Raw genomic sequence first — 16974 nt, forward strand, 5'->3', positions numbered from 1 at the left:
TGTGGCAACACAATTTTTCTTTATTCAGAGTAAGATGTGTCAACATCCAGCATGACAAAAATTGTACAAAGTTCACAATTTAAAAATGAATTATCACAGCAACTTGTGATTTCACACATTTATAGCAAAATTAAAATGTCAACAAATCCATGCCGTGTAGTACAAAAATAAATTAAACTTCAGTTCCACAGAGAGCACAATAGTTTATACAAAATCCTGTCTTAATAAATGATTACTTAAATTAACTTAGAAATGAATAAGTTAGAATAAATAAACTCTGATGAATTCACAATAATTCATATGAAAATTCAGCATTCTAATATGTGACACCTTTTTTTGTGTTCCCTATGTAAATAGTCACAGATATTTTTTTTTTTAATTTGATATTATGTACCAACAGTAGATGAGCAGCAGATTTGTGCTTAAAATCCCTTTCCATTGTACTGATAACAATAATTAATTCAAAAACTGATACTAGCTATTTACTCTACTGAAAGCGTTACTATATTGGCAAAAAGCTGCAGACACGATGCAGTGGAAAAAGGCATATGCAGTCATGTAGAATGGAGCCCTAAAAGAGGACGGAAAGTACAATATATGAGATAAGGTGAACAACAAGCACCTTGCGTTAGCTCTCAAAAAGGCAATTCTGAACATGGTAGCTACAACTAATAGCACAACAGAAAGTGGGGGCCATACAGACATGATACTGCAGTACCCCAGCGTAATTACAGAATTGTTTCCCAGCCACTGAGTCTGTCGGGAAAACTGGAGTTCATCTTTTCTTTTTCTTTTTTAATTCTTTTTTTTTCTTTTTGATGATTTTTTTTTTCTTTTTTATACAGTGATTAAATATAAAGTGCTGCTGGGATTTTCTTTTTTTTTTCATATAACATACCAAAATCAAATAACAGACCATTGTTTTTGTTATTATTATTATTTGTTTCCCTAAATCCCTGTAGTTTCCATCAGTGATATTGTTTAATTAGCTACAGTGGCTCCTAGCAATTATTTGTTCCAATTCTGTGTCACATGGCTTCTGACACCTGGAAATTGCACACCTCCGTATGTTAGGATATATCTATAGGACAAGTGCAAATAGTCTACTGGCACATTTGTGGGGACAATGACCCTGTAAGTCCCGCTCTGATAAACTATATATTTGTTTTCTTTACAAAACCCATTTCCTCATTTTAGGCTCTCAAGTACCACTTTAGTTTATGTAAAAACATCAAAACATGGAAACGAAGGTGTTCCTGTGCAAAATTGTACATAAATAAAGTAAACTCATATAGCATCTTTAATTTCTAAACTGAATGTCCATGTTTCATTTTTTTAAATGTTTTTTGTATTAAAAGATTTATATAAAAATTAATATTTTACATATAGTAAAAAGATTCATTTTTTCCCCGCTATGTTTATAAATAAGAAATTGCATATACCCAAACTGTTTATGTAGATTGCATCCCATACCTATCAAATATGTGATTAACTCCTCATCGTATATTGCTGAAACTTTATCTGACTCTAGCTACTAATGTTTTAACACTGAAAAAACTAATGCTGAAAGAGAGATGTTTCCTAGATTTTCTATTGCCATTGAACACCGCCTTCTGTCTGATTAGATGACAATGGGTATCTAACAACACAGAATGTTATTATTATTTTTTTATATCATAAAATAGTGCTTTCAAGATATTGGGAATTCCACCATCAGGTTTCCGTGTCATGATGTTTACAATAAAACTGTAACATTCATACATCTGCTCAGTTTCTTTTCATACTCATTTCAAACCTCATTTTAAATGCCCCCACCTACCACCACCAATCGTTTTCAACAAAAGACAAAGATTTTCAAGCATCGTTAAAAAATAAAGCAATTTACAACCAATTCTTGCTATTAAACAATCTGCACACAAAACATCTTTTAAAATTCCATAAAATCCTCCAATGAGGAAAAAAGATAATTAAAAAGTGGTTGCTCGTTGCATTTTTCTTTTTCTGATTTTTATTTTTTAAATGATTTTTTTTACTGTCCAGTTCAGCTCTTGAATCTAAAATGCTTCGTTAACTAAAGCATTAAAAAGAACTTATGTCCTATTTTGTTCAGCTTACTGTTCAGAAATATACACTCAAAAATGTGCATACATTAGCAGCTATAAACATTACATGGCATATCACACTATGTCAGCTCATATGAAAACGTACAAAATGTGAATGTTTTCAAAAACTATTCTGCCGATAACTATTTGTAAAGCAAGACAAAAGAAAAAAAAAATGAAGGTTTGTAAGCATAACACTTTTTTGTAACAGAAATAAATATATAACACTGTCTGATAAATTACAGCAGCAAAACACGAGGCATCCCTTTTGTTCTTTTCTGTTGAGCAAGTTTTCCATTCGCCAGGTGGCTACACTTGGATTCCTTGAACTGCTTGCTTTATATTTTCCAAGAGGGTCTTGTTCTCAGGACTCTGATATTGATCTTGATTTGTGTACATGTCTGTCAAAGTGGTCACGTAAGCATCAAAGTTTTGTTCATTTATCGGCTCCTGCGAAACATTTAAACAGTTCAATATTAGCAAATGTAAGTGTACAGACAGACTAAAAGTGAAACGTTGAAATTGTTACTATGATGTTACTTTGGAGAAGCTAACTGGTTCACAAATCTAAATACATGCTATATACACAACAGCTAACAGATATTATTAAATTGTTAGTCAGCTATAAACCAGGACTAAACTCTTCCTATCTTTTATCTAGGTAGTCAAAATATATTGTGAGGATCATTGTTATAAATAAAATATAATACTTATTTATATACCCTTCTTGTTATATACTGTAGGGGACTAGATTTCTTTATGAAGACTAAACAACACATTAAGAAGTCATGCAATGAAACTCACAGTATAAGGAGGGAATGGGAACATACTACAGTATAAATTAAACACAAACTAAGTCATGCTAATGATGCATTTGAAAAGGTACATTTTTTACAGGGCCTATTACTAGTTTTGGGATAGCCCATTATGCATTGAAGGTAGCTCTTTCCCAATGATCACATTTTACCAAATATGAAATGGCCCTTTCACTGCTGTAGAGCAGAAATCTATGTATTTCCCAGATTATTACTTTTTGTGTGTAAACTAAATATGTAATATGATGAAATATATATATACTTTAAGTATGCTACATGCAAGGTCTATATATGCTAGATACTTGTTTATTTCCTCATTATGTTTTTGTTAGTTGTCATAAAAGTGCTATCAGAAACTACAGGCTTTCCGTAGCTCTACCTTTCACCTAAATCTGAATGTAATCTAGAGTCAAATGTTTTAATGCAATAGCAATGTTTGTGACTAGGCTTGTACAGCTGACTACATGTGAGTCAACAGATTGTCCTAGCAAATGCACTGTCTTTTCAAAACAAGCTTTTTCCATTCAGACAGATGACAGTAATGCAGTTTAGCAAACATTCACTCAGGAAAAGTGGACATAATATCAGGCGAGGTGTGATGATTGGGAAAAAGAAACCTAAGAAAATGAATCTAAGAAAACCAAGGGATGCTCCTATTCTGTTTCTGTCCTATGGATACATCATTATCAACTATATGATGTTAACCATCAAACTAGAACAAAAATGATGGCAGACAAGCAGACTTACAATCGTAACAGTTCTGAGTACTGACTGATTAAGAGATAATGCCAGTTTCCTGTATTCATTGAAAGGAATACATACATTCCTTTGGTCATATGATTTTATTATACTACAGTACCTGCAGTGTTCCTATATTGAACCAAAGGGTTATATTTTCACTGACTAATTCTTTAACTCTTTTTTTAGAGCACCTTCTATGTATATTTAAGCTATATGAGAGTCCTTCTTTTTCAAAGTTTGTGGCACTGACTTCACTAATCATGACAAATAATATCTTTAGTGGCATGCCATCAAACTGATCAGAACAAGGTATCTTGATGGGCATTCCTTATACGACTTTATCTGTACTAATCAAGACTAACTAATTCAAAGGATCTGCATATGAGGGAACATTTATCGACAATCTAATATATATATATACAGTATGTATATATGCATACTGTAATATATATATATGTATATAAATATATAAAGTGTGCAAACAAAGAGAAGAAAGATTTAAAGGAAAAAATGAAAGTGTTAAAAAAAAGGATAATCAGACTATGAAAATTATCTTACTCTCTGATGCAACTGTAAACAGCTGTTATTTCTAATGGGAGCCTCTTTGTGTTGCGGCGGTTTCTATGGGGAAAGGTGTAAACAAAGTTCTATTAGCCTGCTGTACAAAAGGTGCGTAATTCACAGCTCGGGTGTATTTACAGACTTTTACCACTAGGGGACAGTGTTGTATGCAGAGTATCAATTTAACATTTAACAAAATCAAACAAACCAATAAATAAATATACAGAAACCAACAAATAAAGAAACATATAAAGAAGCAAATGAAGAAAACCCATCTCAGTGTTATTTTAATGGTCCTGTCATTAAATCCAGCTCACAACACAGTGTACATTATCTCACGGCCTCTGTAATGGCCTTGTTGTGGTGTATGTTCTGTCTGATCTTGACATTGTCTGTCTTTACATAATGTATAAACAATGCTGAGCACTCAGCAGTTCTAAGGTAATTAGTCCATTATTGCCCTAAAAACAAAAAAGCCTGGTGTATTGGTTCACTGGAATGTCAGTACGAATATGGTTTTAATTAAAAAAAAAAAAAAAAAAAAAGTATTGTTATTTTATTACTACTTCACATGGAAATCCACATAAGCTTACAGCAAAAAAAAGAAATTGAGAAATGGGACTTTGGAAGTGTTTTCAATTTGCGTTTAAGATTATTATGTGTCTTCTAAATCAAATATACATTTCTGAAGAGAAGAACTAAATGTATAGACAGTGCTCTGCCGAAACCCTCTGGACAACAAATGCTAGAGAAAGACAGGTGATGAGAACTGTGAGGCCTATCTTACCTCCTGCAGGCCTCTGAGCCGAAATATATATGTGTATGCATGTGTATACGTGTGTGTGTTTATGTTCCACTGATGAAGTCGTGGTTTTCAGACTACAAAATATATAACCGACTTGGAATTAATCTGCTATAATATATCAGGGCCCCCGCTGGTCTCTTTTTCCCCCCATGATAGCAGTATGGCTGGGTTTGGATATAGATATAGATACTGATATAGACTTGATAAACACTTTTGAGCTTTGAAGACATTTGAGTATTTTTAAACGAGAAAATATCTGAGTTATAAAATCAGGAACATTAGTGAATTAATTGGGCCTTCTACATAACATTTATTGTCCAGTAATTTCATGCAGGCAGTGTATACTTTGAATGAATTTGCATATGCAGTTTTGTAATTACACCTGTCGTGTGACTGTTTCCTTTCTTTTCTTTGTTTTTGTTTATTGAGGGATATAAGGACAAAATTAAAATGGATGCTCATGGAAAAAAGCTGTTTTTTTTTCATGCCTTTAAAATAGTTACATATAAACTCGCAATTACAAAACATAACATAACATTGCATGTGCTATGAAAATCCATGACGTTTCCTTATTATTTCCTTCTTTGAAGATAAGTATCAAATATCCTTGTACAGTAATAAAGGGATTCTGAATTAAATATATCACTTTTGAATGTTTCCACTTGATATATACAGCTATTTGACATGAGTAAACAGACGGCCAAACTGATTCTGTTTATCCTGAATATACATATCATTCATGGCAGAATTGGAGTGGAGTTAATACTTTGTGGTGCTGCCTTATGCAAAAACAGCTGCAGCACTTTAAGGTTTAGCAGGGGAGATCAGCTGTCCTTGTTGTCCGATTGTAGCCCATTAAAGGCCCACAATCTGTTAAATAGTCATATAAAGTGGGTTTAATGGGAAGCATTTGCAGGGATCAGTAAAGTATAACCCACACATTCTCAAAAACAGCTTCCTTACCAGTGATTGAACAGTCCATGACAGAACTGCCTCTCTTTTCCATCTTTGTATTGCTTGGACTTGATGGTCTTTTTATTTTGCACAGAGGGGCCGAGGTCTCTTGAAAAAGCCCGATTCAATGGGCACTGATTACAGCCCTTTTAATGAAAGAGGTGTCCCTGTCTGGATTGCCAGGCTTGACTACCACTGAGAATGTGTGGTTAATCCTCAACTGACTAAAAATCCCTCTTAACCCACTCCCTCGTATGAATTGCATCGCCAGAAGCGGTCTGTCATCTCACCTAGTGATTCTCCACCTGGGTCTTGGAGTACCCCATCTATCTTCAGTTTTTGGTTCCAGCTCAGCTCTCACATACTCAGATAAGTGCTCAATCTTGTCTGTCAGACCTCAGATGGAGCCGAAAATCAGAAGATGCGGGAGTACTCCAGGGCTGAGAAGCACTGATCTAGAAGATCACAGTTGCTCATCTCACACAATGCCCTCGACCTCGTAGGTATTCCCACCCTTCAACTTGGAACCATGCCATGAGTCGTTCAGTCGGATCATCATTGTTCACTAAACTACACAGATTCATCCATGATCTTTTTCAGCTGTTTTAACACTGATTCAGCCTAAAGAAAACTGTCAAGATTCCAGTCCCAAGGGAGTGCAGAGCCTTCAAAGATTGCACCACCGCTCTTAAAACTGGAATCTGTGCGGTCTTCTCGAAGCTGAATCGGTGTTTGGAAAAGATATAATAGATCAACAAGTTTAGATTAATGAGGAATATGTATGAATCATCAAATAACAGCTCAAATGGAAGGGTGTGAATACTTCATGCCATCGCTGTATGTCAGTGCATCCCTGCCTTGCACAATGAGAACTCCAGCACCACAAAGTATCACAAATGACTGTCCCTTTACTTTTGCCAAGTCTTTGTACTTATATATTTTAACATATTTCTTTACATCTCCCCTCAATGATTCAGTTCTGTAGTTTGGCAAGGTTTTTTTTCCTTTAAAAAGAAGATTCCTCCACTATACATGAATTAGTCTAGTTTAGCATGCAACAGTGCTGGGCCTATGCCGCATAGAATAAATAGCCATGTGGTATGTTTTGTTACGTTCCATAACTTGCCCAGTTTCCATTCTTTGTGGCCCTTACCATATGTGGGAGCTGGATATTAGCTAAACTGTTAATCAGTGACTGGCTCAGGTTGGCCAGCTCATGCAGGAGAGATTCATTTTGCTGTTCAATCACCTTGTTTTCTTCCTCTATTGACTTCAGATTAGTCTCCATTGTCGTAATCTAAAGGAGTGTAAACATAAGTATATTATCTCTTTCACCAGAATGTATTAAGACAGCACTGCATTTTGCACAGATTTGCAGCTGGCACGGTTTCTGTAATCAGTTCACACAGCAGGGGTAGCAGTTCATTTAAGCACAAGCATCACATCAGTTCACCTTTCTCAGGCAAATGCCAACAGGCTAGCTATAAAAACATTTCAGTTATGGCATCTAATACTGTCCCTGCTTAATAACATAATAACATAATAACATGTAATTATAAGGAGAAATTCTGTGCATGCCCATGATTATATGTGCTTATTTATATTTGTGTTACGTTTATTGTATATGAGGTGTCGTGAATGCCATGGACAAATGTTGAAATGGATATTTCTTCAAATGTTCTGACACAATAAAAATGGTTTTGGAACTTTTCAGCTGAATGTGAATATGCACCATGTTTAATGAATGGAAACTCTTCATACTAACAATTTAGGGATAGACAACTTTGAAATGTGAAAGCCACAGGTTTCTTATTTTGAACAATGTAACACACAAAATTATTTAAAGTCACAACCAAGAAAGGACGAGTCAGCATATACTATTGATAAGAAAAAATACAAAAGAGGACATTTTGCTCTAATTTAACTATAACCATTTCTCATCAGCATGTCTCCTTTGTTAGCAATCACATCTGCATATAATTTGAGCTGTAATCACACAACTTGGGTTGTATAGCTCTGTCTAATCATCTGGCCAGACATATTTATGCTGCTTGCAGTCTTCTTTAGCATGTTACTGTCAAGCCCTTAAATAATTAAAGTTTAGGTCAGGGAACTGCAGAGACCAGCACATTAAATCAATGTTAAAGGACAACTGAACAGTCATTATCGAGAACAGCAACAACAAATTACAGAATACAGATACTCTATCTCCTTACCAGTATTAAGATTATGTAAAGCTCGTAAATGTGTGGGCTTTTTACATTCTGGAGCTTGGCTGCGCTATGTCACATGTAGGGAGAGACTTTTTGACTGAAACTCCCCTCTCGCTTTCTCTATGCACATGTGTACGTGCAAGATATACTTCTAAAGCAAAAACAAAACCGATCCATTCTTTTTATTGCTAGTGCTGCTTCAGCAGAAGAGAGTCAATGGAGATTTATTTTTTTATTACTCATTAATAAACAAATAAATCAAACACAGCTCCACAATGTGATAAAGCCAACCACTGCTACACAATCGTGATACTAATAAGGAAATGAATACTAATAAGTGTTTTTGTTGACAATTAGGTTTTCAAGAAATACTGCTCCGTTCATCTTTATGCCTTCTGTTGCATTGTGTTTTGAGATGATTCACACATTTTCATATAAATCAATAGTTTATGCTGATTCTTCCCTCATGTGGATTTGTCTGTGCAATGCATACATCAGATTACCTGTATGTGAATAGGAAAATACACTATTTGTCCTCATAAAATGGCATTTTGTTTACTGGTAGCATTTGAATATAATCGTGCTTTCTTCTTTTCTTAATATGTTAATCAATATTTTCAATGCAACAACTGTACATGGCTCTAGCAATGTCCAAATAAATTAGCTTAAAACATTTTTTAAATTATTATTTTTAGAGAACCTTTCTCTATTTTGTTCTGGTCATAACTGATTTATTTGCACACACAATGTGGCTTTCCCATTTACATTTGCGTGGGTGGCTTTATTATTTTTTTTATTTGACCAAAACACACATTGTTATCTTTGTTACATTCCTGTCCTGCCTGGCCATCGTAAAAACAGTATTTGGAGAATGTGTGCATTTTTCTTATTTTTCTGTTTTCATCTCTCGCTGTGTTCTTTTTCTTTTCTTGCTGTAGCACGTTCTCTGCTTGTTATGCAGACTTTTCCAGAAGAGCCCCTTCAAACCAGCTTAGAAAGCTATTCCTATTTTAAACATCTTTGAGCTGCATGATGCTTGGAGGGCTTGTGTGTTCTAGTTTTACTGCGAGCATTTGCACGTTCTTTCTTTAGCTAGGCCCCAGGGGGATTCTGTATTATAATTAGGGCTGCCCCAGTTTATTGGACCACCTTCCTGAGGAGTGAAGGCTGCTGGGATATCTTATGTTTGAAATATTATCTACCTTGCAATCATTATCTTAGCCAACTGCAGCACTGCAAGTAATGTTTCTTTGTAGCTTCTGTTAAAGTTGGCATTTTTACATTAAAATCAAATTAGGCCATTACTTGCAGACATATTCCAGCAGACTTATTATAAAAAGCATCTTTTTAGATAGATACATCTATCTATATACAGAAATATGGCATAAGGAAAGACGTGCTCTCAGTTGCACAGCATATTTTACTCCACATATCACAATGGAAAAGGCAATCAGAATTGAAATACAAATCCACAGTGAACACTTCTTGTCAGGAGTTAGTGTCAAGAGTATGTAAATGTGACATTAAATGCACAAGCTACAGCCAGACAACAAAGGGTGCTTGTTTGAGTTCATGATATTGTAGAAATTCAAATGTTTTTAATTAAAAATGCTATAATACTGACTGTAAAATATAATAATAATAATAATAATAATAATAATAATAATAATAATAATAATAATAATAATAATAATAATAATAATTAAAATAACAATCATAGTAATTATAGTTGAGGGATATATTTGAATCTATCAGACAACAAAAGCATCTTCCCTTACTATAAATGCATTTTCTACCACAAAACATCATATAATTTAGCTTGATTTGTTATAAAAATAATCTTACCTGGGTTCTAAGTTTAATCATGTCTGCTTCCACTTGTGAATTTGACTCATTTAGATCTTTGATTTCTTCATCCAGCTGTTTAATTTCTTCATCATTTTCAATTCCTTAAAAAAAAAAAAAAATCCTGAGCTGAAAAACAGCTTGTTGAAAAACTAAAAACCAACTGGTGCTATACGACATTAACCAAAAAGAAGCTTAGAATGAGTGTCAATTTCAGATTTTTGAAAACATTTTTTGTTTATATTAATTTGTTTATATTAATATATATTTCTAATGTACATAATTTAAAACAAACAGTAGAATATATAACAATGTTTTTGTCTATGTGGGTTTGGTTTGGAAATAATTTTATATTATGCTAATTTCAGACTGCAACACATTTCATGTTGGAATATTTCAAACAATATTGTAATGAGTGACTATGCTGCATACATTTCTTGCAGTATTTTTCCTGATATTCATGTATTGCAGTTAGTGAGATACTATGGCACACTGACAAAGTATTAATTATTCAGTGTTAGCTATCTGCCATTAGGAAGAGTTTCACTGACGGCAATTCAGACCCACATACATGATTGCATGTCTAAATGTACATTTTCACAGTGCTGTCAAGCCTCTAATATACATCGTCTATATGCTACCCTACGGATTTGTAAGTGATGAATAGATCACAGTCACCAAAATCACCATGGAAACAGGAATACGGCTCAATTCAATTAAAAGTTAACTGCATAAAAATGGGGCAATTATAAGCTAAGGATAAACACATCTCAGACATATAGATTACAAATAGACTTCATTTTCAACCAGATTACACAGATTTACAGTGAAAAACCCATAGTGTCAAGAGAAAACTAGAGATTCCAGCTGCTACAGCTGAGACTGTTGGCTGAATCAACTTAATTCATGAACTGGTATAGTTTAATGAACAATGTTTACTATTAAACCTATTAAACTAAATCAGAGGTCCTCAATCCTGATCTCAGTTCATTGTAGTGTCTTCAGGTTTTCATTCCACCTGATCACATAACTACCTAATTCATTATTGTCTAAATAGAACAAATTTAATTACTAACCTAATTCTGTGCATGTCAGAGACTTAAAGCAGGCTCAAAACATGTTGGACTATGGTCCTCTGGGACTAGGATTGGGAACCCCTGAACAAAACAAATTAGTCTAATACCACTTGAGGCATGTAACTGTAAGTATTTCCTGTCAATAATATGGACTTGACCAGGTGTGACTTCATGCTCTTTAATTTCATTTTTCAACCATGGAATCATGTCCTATGTGTCTTCAAGCCAATATTAAATGATCAGCCCTGGCTTGTGATATACTGCTCTGGTTCACCCTCTGACAACATGATTTTGGTCTCAGTTTGAAGACCCAGGTGATAACTACATCATTTACAAGAAAACACAAGATGAATGTAACCAAATCACTTGTTATATTTTTCAAGGTGCAGAAAATTGACACATAATACATTTGATATAAACACTTGGAAAGGAGTTGATTATGTGACCCAGATGAGGAAATTTAGAATGATTTTGCAACTAATCACTTATTTTGTTCTATTTCACTATCATTCCCTCCACATGTTAACAGATAAAGCTAGACAGTCCTCTTTTAAGAGGTCCAAGACTCCAAGTCCGTAAGGTTTGCTTTTTGGTAAAGATGTGCTAATGCAAAATCAACTTGTTTCAATACATCTATCAAATGTATTGTACATATCTAAAACAATATATATAATATGACTGATATTAAACAAAAGTTTAATCAACCCCTCAGTGTCCATCTAAAGAACAATTCTGAAAGCATAGTTTTGCTGGAAGAAAAAAAAAAAAGTGGTAGCACTTCAGTTTCACGGAACAGGAAAAGCACTAATTATTATTCAGTGTTGCTGCTTTTAAGTCACTGATTGCCAAGCAATCATCACCTTTGTGCTTCTGTAGAACCCCCACAAGGCAGCTCATTGAATATGCAGAATATATAGTTTTCATTAAGATGTAACTGGTTTAACTAGAAGACCCAAAATGATTACCATTGCTCGCTCGTTGCTTTATTGTTAACATTTCCACTCCAGACAGCCTGGCTTTCTTCATCGCTGATGTAGCTCTGGGACATCCTGACAGACTGGTGCATAAAATAAATATAGAGACGATTCAGCACTGTTGAAGGGTTGTATACATGCACAGACACACGCACACATGCACGCCCACAAACACACATACAAACCCACACACACAAATGTACAAAGAAAAACATACACGCACTCAAACACGGGCACACACGCACAGGCACGCACTTATGCAAGAACACACATGCACACACACACATGCACATGCCCAGACAAATGTACAAACACACACATGCACGCAAAAACACATATGCACATTCAGACACAGACATGCAAGCTTATGTACACATGTGCACCCACATACATTTCTACAAAATGTTATAACATCCTGGGAGGGTTCTGGCCACTGCAAGATTCGAACCCCGGTCTCATGTGCCACAGTGCAGTGACCTTACCACATCACTAAAAGGCCCAGGCTCCTTAGCGAGGCTTCAAGATTGCTACTCTACCCCCCTCCTAGTAATTATAGCATGCCCTCGTGCTGCTCTTCCATCCCCTCGCCTCTTAGTGATGTGGTAAGGTCACTGCACTGTGGTGTGGGAGACTGAGGTTTGAATCTCACCATGGCCAAACCCCTCCCAGATGCTACAATGTGTTTAATATATAAATAGACCATTCGAATCTCCACACCTGATACATACGTGGCAGATGCCTACATTTGAGGTACACTGTATGAGGTTGATTGTAAAATATGTATAGTGTAGATACGAGATAAAGCTGTGATTGGCTATGAAGCTGAGACTCACCTTCGATGTGTTAAGAAGCTCCCACTGACATGTCCTGACCCATCACAGCCTGGTGTTGGGCAGGACATGCCGTCTGTCTTTCCTGACTTCCACGTGAACTGAGAACCATTCATATAGCCATCTTTTTGCCGCTTGGCAGCCAGAGGGCAGCCTGAAGCACTGCGATGAGATGCGTACTTGCCGGTTACATGGCCCTGCCCATCACACCCCGGAACTGGACACCTGTTGGGAATCCAGGAAAACAGCATAAGGGCTACTGAATTGCTTCTAATGCCCTTCTGTAGTAATGATTGCCTTAAAAAAAGTGTGTCCAGGAAAACAAGATAAGCCATAGAGGTCTCCTGCTTTGTAAAGACCTTGTAAATAGTATTTTCCCAACTTGGATTCATTTTATGAATACAAATGACCCAGATGTCATTAAAGCATTCTATTATCTTCAGCACTGGTGGAAGGCCATTGCATTTCATTGGAAAATCAGCAAATCCACGAAAACAGTGCATGGATTGGGTGTACCACTGCAAACATTTATATGTTGGGAAAGTATTTCTGGTTATTAACACAAAATTAGTTATAATGTCTACAAAATGACCATCTCTGTTTTTAAATTAACATGAATATCCTTTTGATTTTGTGAGGTTATAAACTGAAATCTCCAACATACAGCACAACAGTAGCAGGCCAAAAAACTAACAAACACAACAACAACAACAACAACAACAACAAAAACAGCCATGCTCCTTTATCAGGAAATGGAACATTTATATGGGTTCTCCTACATGGTGAAGAGATTCCTTTCCAAGTAATAACATCTGGTGTGTTTACATCGAGTCATTACAGAAGTAGCAGCCTTCTTTGCAAACTGCAAACTCACAGCACCAACTGCAGACCCAACAGCAGACCAAAGGCGTCAGCTTGTAGTACTCATGCTGCTCCTACTGATAACACCACAGGCTAACAGGTGCCTGGCAATGCCCAGGGCAAAACAGAGGAAATTAAGGCCTATTTCAAAACCCATTCAGCCCTGGTGGCACTTGGCCAACTGTAAACAACCCCTTGGGGGCTCCTAGCCAGGGATGCCTAATGACAGTCCAGATTAAAATCAGCCATTTTTTACTGCAGGGCCAAACCTGTGCTTATCAGTTTATACACTCTGGAGCTCCTCTTTAATTCTGTGTTCGATAACAAATTCTGAACCTTCATCAGATTCTGTGTACTATTAGAAATGTGCTTCTCACTGATTAAACATCAGTGTTGCACTTAATAGGGTGACCACTGGCTGAATTTAAAAACATATAGAATAATAATATCATAAAATACATATAGATATAATAGAAATGGGGCTTAGTGAAAAAATATTGTTACAAATTAGTGATAGGTTTAAAATAATACATTACAGCTCATTGTTACTTCTCATATTTACATACAAGAGAGAAGGCTTATTGTTCATCAGAAGATAAATATAACACATTAGCCTACAGATAATTACATTATATATTAGGGCTGCCTCGATTAATCGGTATATTAATCAACGAATGAATTGATCAACAATCAATATTTTCTCAGTTTAATCGAGGCGATATATATATATTATTTTTTTTCATTATAATGACTAGCGATTATATAGTTAACACTAGGGGCTAGATATTCGTAAAGTTTACGCACCATGCAGAAGGGTTTGCGCGGTGCAAATGACTCTCGTGCAAAAATGCACACTATTTCCCATATATAAATTCCCGTTTGCATGACACAATCCATTCTGCACTGTTCACCCTTTAATTGTATGCAAGGCGCAAAATGGGGGGAGTGGCTGAAATTATAAGTGATTTCCGGCTATATTTGTAGCTGTGCGCCACACAAAAAACAGGTTTGCAAAGCGCAAAATAACGCTTTGAAAAGCATGGCATTAACTCACAACACTATGGTGCCCAGCACTATCTCAGGGGACAGCTCCTGGACAGCGACATTCCACTGCACAGTCAACAATGGGGCTGTCTGTTTGTATTTGTGGTTGTATGTGTGCTGCACAAGAACAATTTCCTAACAGTCTTATTTTTTGACAGAATGGCAATACATACATACATACATACATAGGAAATGTAGTTAGTAGCATGCAGCGTGTCTGTGCACATTTGGGCAGTAATGCTGCACTGTTCACCCGGCAACAGCAACCCAGACAAACAGCAACCCCAGCCAAGATATGCTGGAGGGTGACCAGCCTCAGACACAATTCGCCCCTTCATACGTTCTCCACATGAGCTAATGTAACCATGAGTGCATTCACTTTTCATAGAGCCATAGAGCATACATTTATACATATATATATATATACAGTACTGTGGAAAAGTTTTAGGCGGGTGTGAAAGAAGTTAGAATGCTTCAAAAATAGACATGTTAATAGATTATATTTATCAATTAACTAAATGCAAAGTGAGTGAACAGAAGAAAAATCTACATCAAATCCATATTTGGTGTGACCACCCTTTGCCTTCAAAACAGCATCAATTCTTCTAGGTATATTTTCATACAGTTTTTGAAGGAACTCAGCAGGTAGGTTGGCCCAAACATCTTGGAGAACTAACCACAGTTCTTCTGTGGATTTAGGCAGCCTCAGTTGCTTCTCTCTATTCATGTAATCCCAGAGAGACTCGATGATGTTGAGATCAGTGCTCTGTGGGGGCCAAATCATCACTGCCAGGACTCATGTTCTTTTTTATGCTGAAGATAGTTCTTAATGACTGTCGCTGTATGTTTGGGGTCGTTGTCATACTGCAGAATAAATTTGGGGCCAATCAGATGCCTCCCTGATGGTATTGCATGATGGATAAGTATCTGCCTGTACTTCTCAGCATTGAGGAGACCATTAATTCTGACCAAATCCCCAACTCCATTTGCAGAAATGCAGCCCCAGACTTGCAAGGAACCTCCACCATGCTTCACTGTTGCCTGCAGACACTCATTCGTGTACCGCTCTCCAGCCCTTCGGCAAACAAACTGCCTTCTGCTACAGCCAGATATTTCACATTTTGACTCATCAGCCCAGAGCACCTGCTGCCATTTTTCTGCACCCCAGTTACTGTGTTTTCATGCATAGTTGAGTCGCTTGGCCTTGTTGCCACGACGTAGGTATGGCTTTTTGGCCGCAAGTCTTCCATGAAGGCCACTTCTGATCAGACTTCCCCAGACAGTAGATGGGTGTACCAGGGTCCCACTGTTTTCTGCTGATGGCACTGCTGGACATCTTCAAAATGTGAAGGGAAGTAAGCATGATGGCCGACCACTGCGTCTACGGTCCTCAACGTTGCCTGTTTCTTTGTGCTTCTTCAAAAGAGCTTGGACAGCACATCTGGAAACCCCTGTCTGCCTTGAAATGTCTGCCCAGGAGAGACCTTGCTTTTGCAGTATAACTACCTTGTGTGTTGTTGCTGTGCTCAGTCTTGCTGTATGACTTTTTACAGTAAACTGTCTTCAGCAACCTCACCTTGTTAGCTGAGTTTGGCTGTTCCTCACCCAGTTTTATTCCTCCTACACAGCTGTTTCTGTTTCAGTTAATGATTGTGTTTCAACCTACATATTGAATTGATGATCATTAGCACCTGTTTGGTATAATTGTTTAATCATACACCTGATTATATGCCTACAAAATCCCTGACTGTGTGCAAGTGTACCTAGAAGAACTGATGCTGTTTCGAAGGCAAAGGGTGGTCACACCAAATATTGATTTGATGTAGATTTTTCTTCTGTTCACTCACTTTGCCTTTAGTTAATTGATAAATATAATCTATTAACAAGTCTATTTTTGAAAGCATTCTTACTATACAGCATTTTTTCAAACCTGCCTAAAACTTTTGCACAGTACTGTATATATATATATATATATATATATATATATATATACGCACATACACACACACATTTGTTCTTATTTCTTCTTATTTCCTAATGTATATATTTATTTGTGACTAATTCCAGTACAGTAATGGAGTTATATACAACTAATCAAGACAGTTGGTTGTTCAAACAGGTTTCATGCTTTAATACTAATATCTGTTAGCACA

General features: G+C 36.2%; 1 protein-coding gene across 7 annotated transcripts in view; it reads right to left on the reverse strand.

Moving 5' to 3' along the window:
- Positions 1-16974, reverse strand: part of LOC136759823 (myelin transcription factor 1-like protein) — a 138661-nt gene continuing 121687 nt past the window's right edge. For 4 of the 7 annotated variants that reach the window (XM_066714928.1, XM_066715421.1, XM_066715094.1 and 1 more), the window contains 6 exons: positions 12920-13141; positions 12078-12169; positions 10037-10140; positions 7132-7275; positions 4217-4279; positions 1-2552 (listed from right to left, as the gene is read on the reverse strand). In XM_066714928.1, the coding sequence (XP_066571025.1) occupies positions 2412-2552; positions 4217-4279; positions 7132-7275; positions 10037-10140; positions 12078-12169; positions 12920-13141 (766 nt within the window). In that variant the 3' untranslated portion in view covers positions 1-2411. The remainder of the gene's footprint in view (positions 2553-4216; positions 4280-7131; positions 7276-10036; positions 10141-12077; positions 12170-12919; positions 13142-16974) is intronic. The other 3 variants (XM_066715180.1, XM_066715342.1, XM_066715264.1) reach the window with 2 other exon arrangements.

Source organism: Amia ocellicauda, chromosome 1 (assembly GCF_036373705.1).
Source record: "Amia ocellicauda isolate fAmiCal2 chromosome 1, fAmiCal2.hap1, whole genome shotgun sequence".
NCBI lineage: Eukaryota > Metazoa > Chordata > Actinopteri > Amiiformes > Amiidae > Amia > Amia ocellicauda.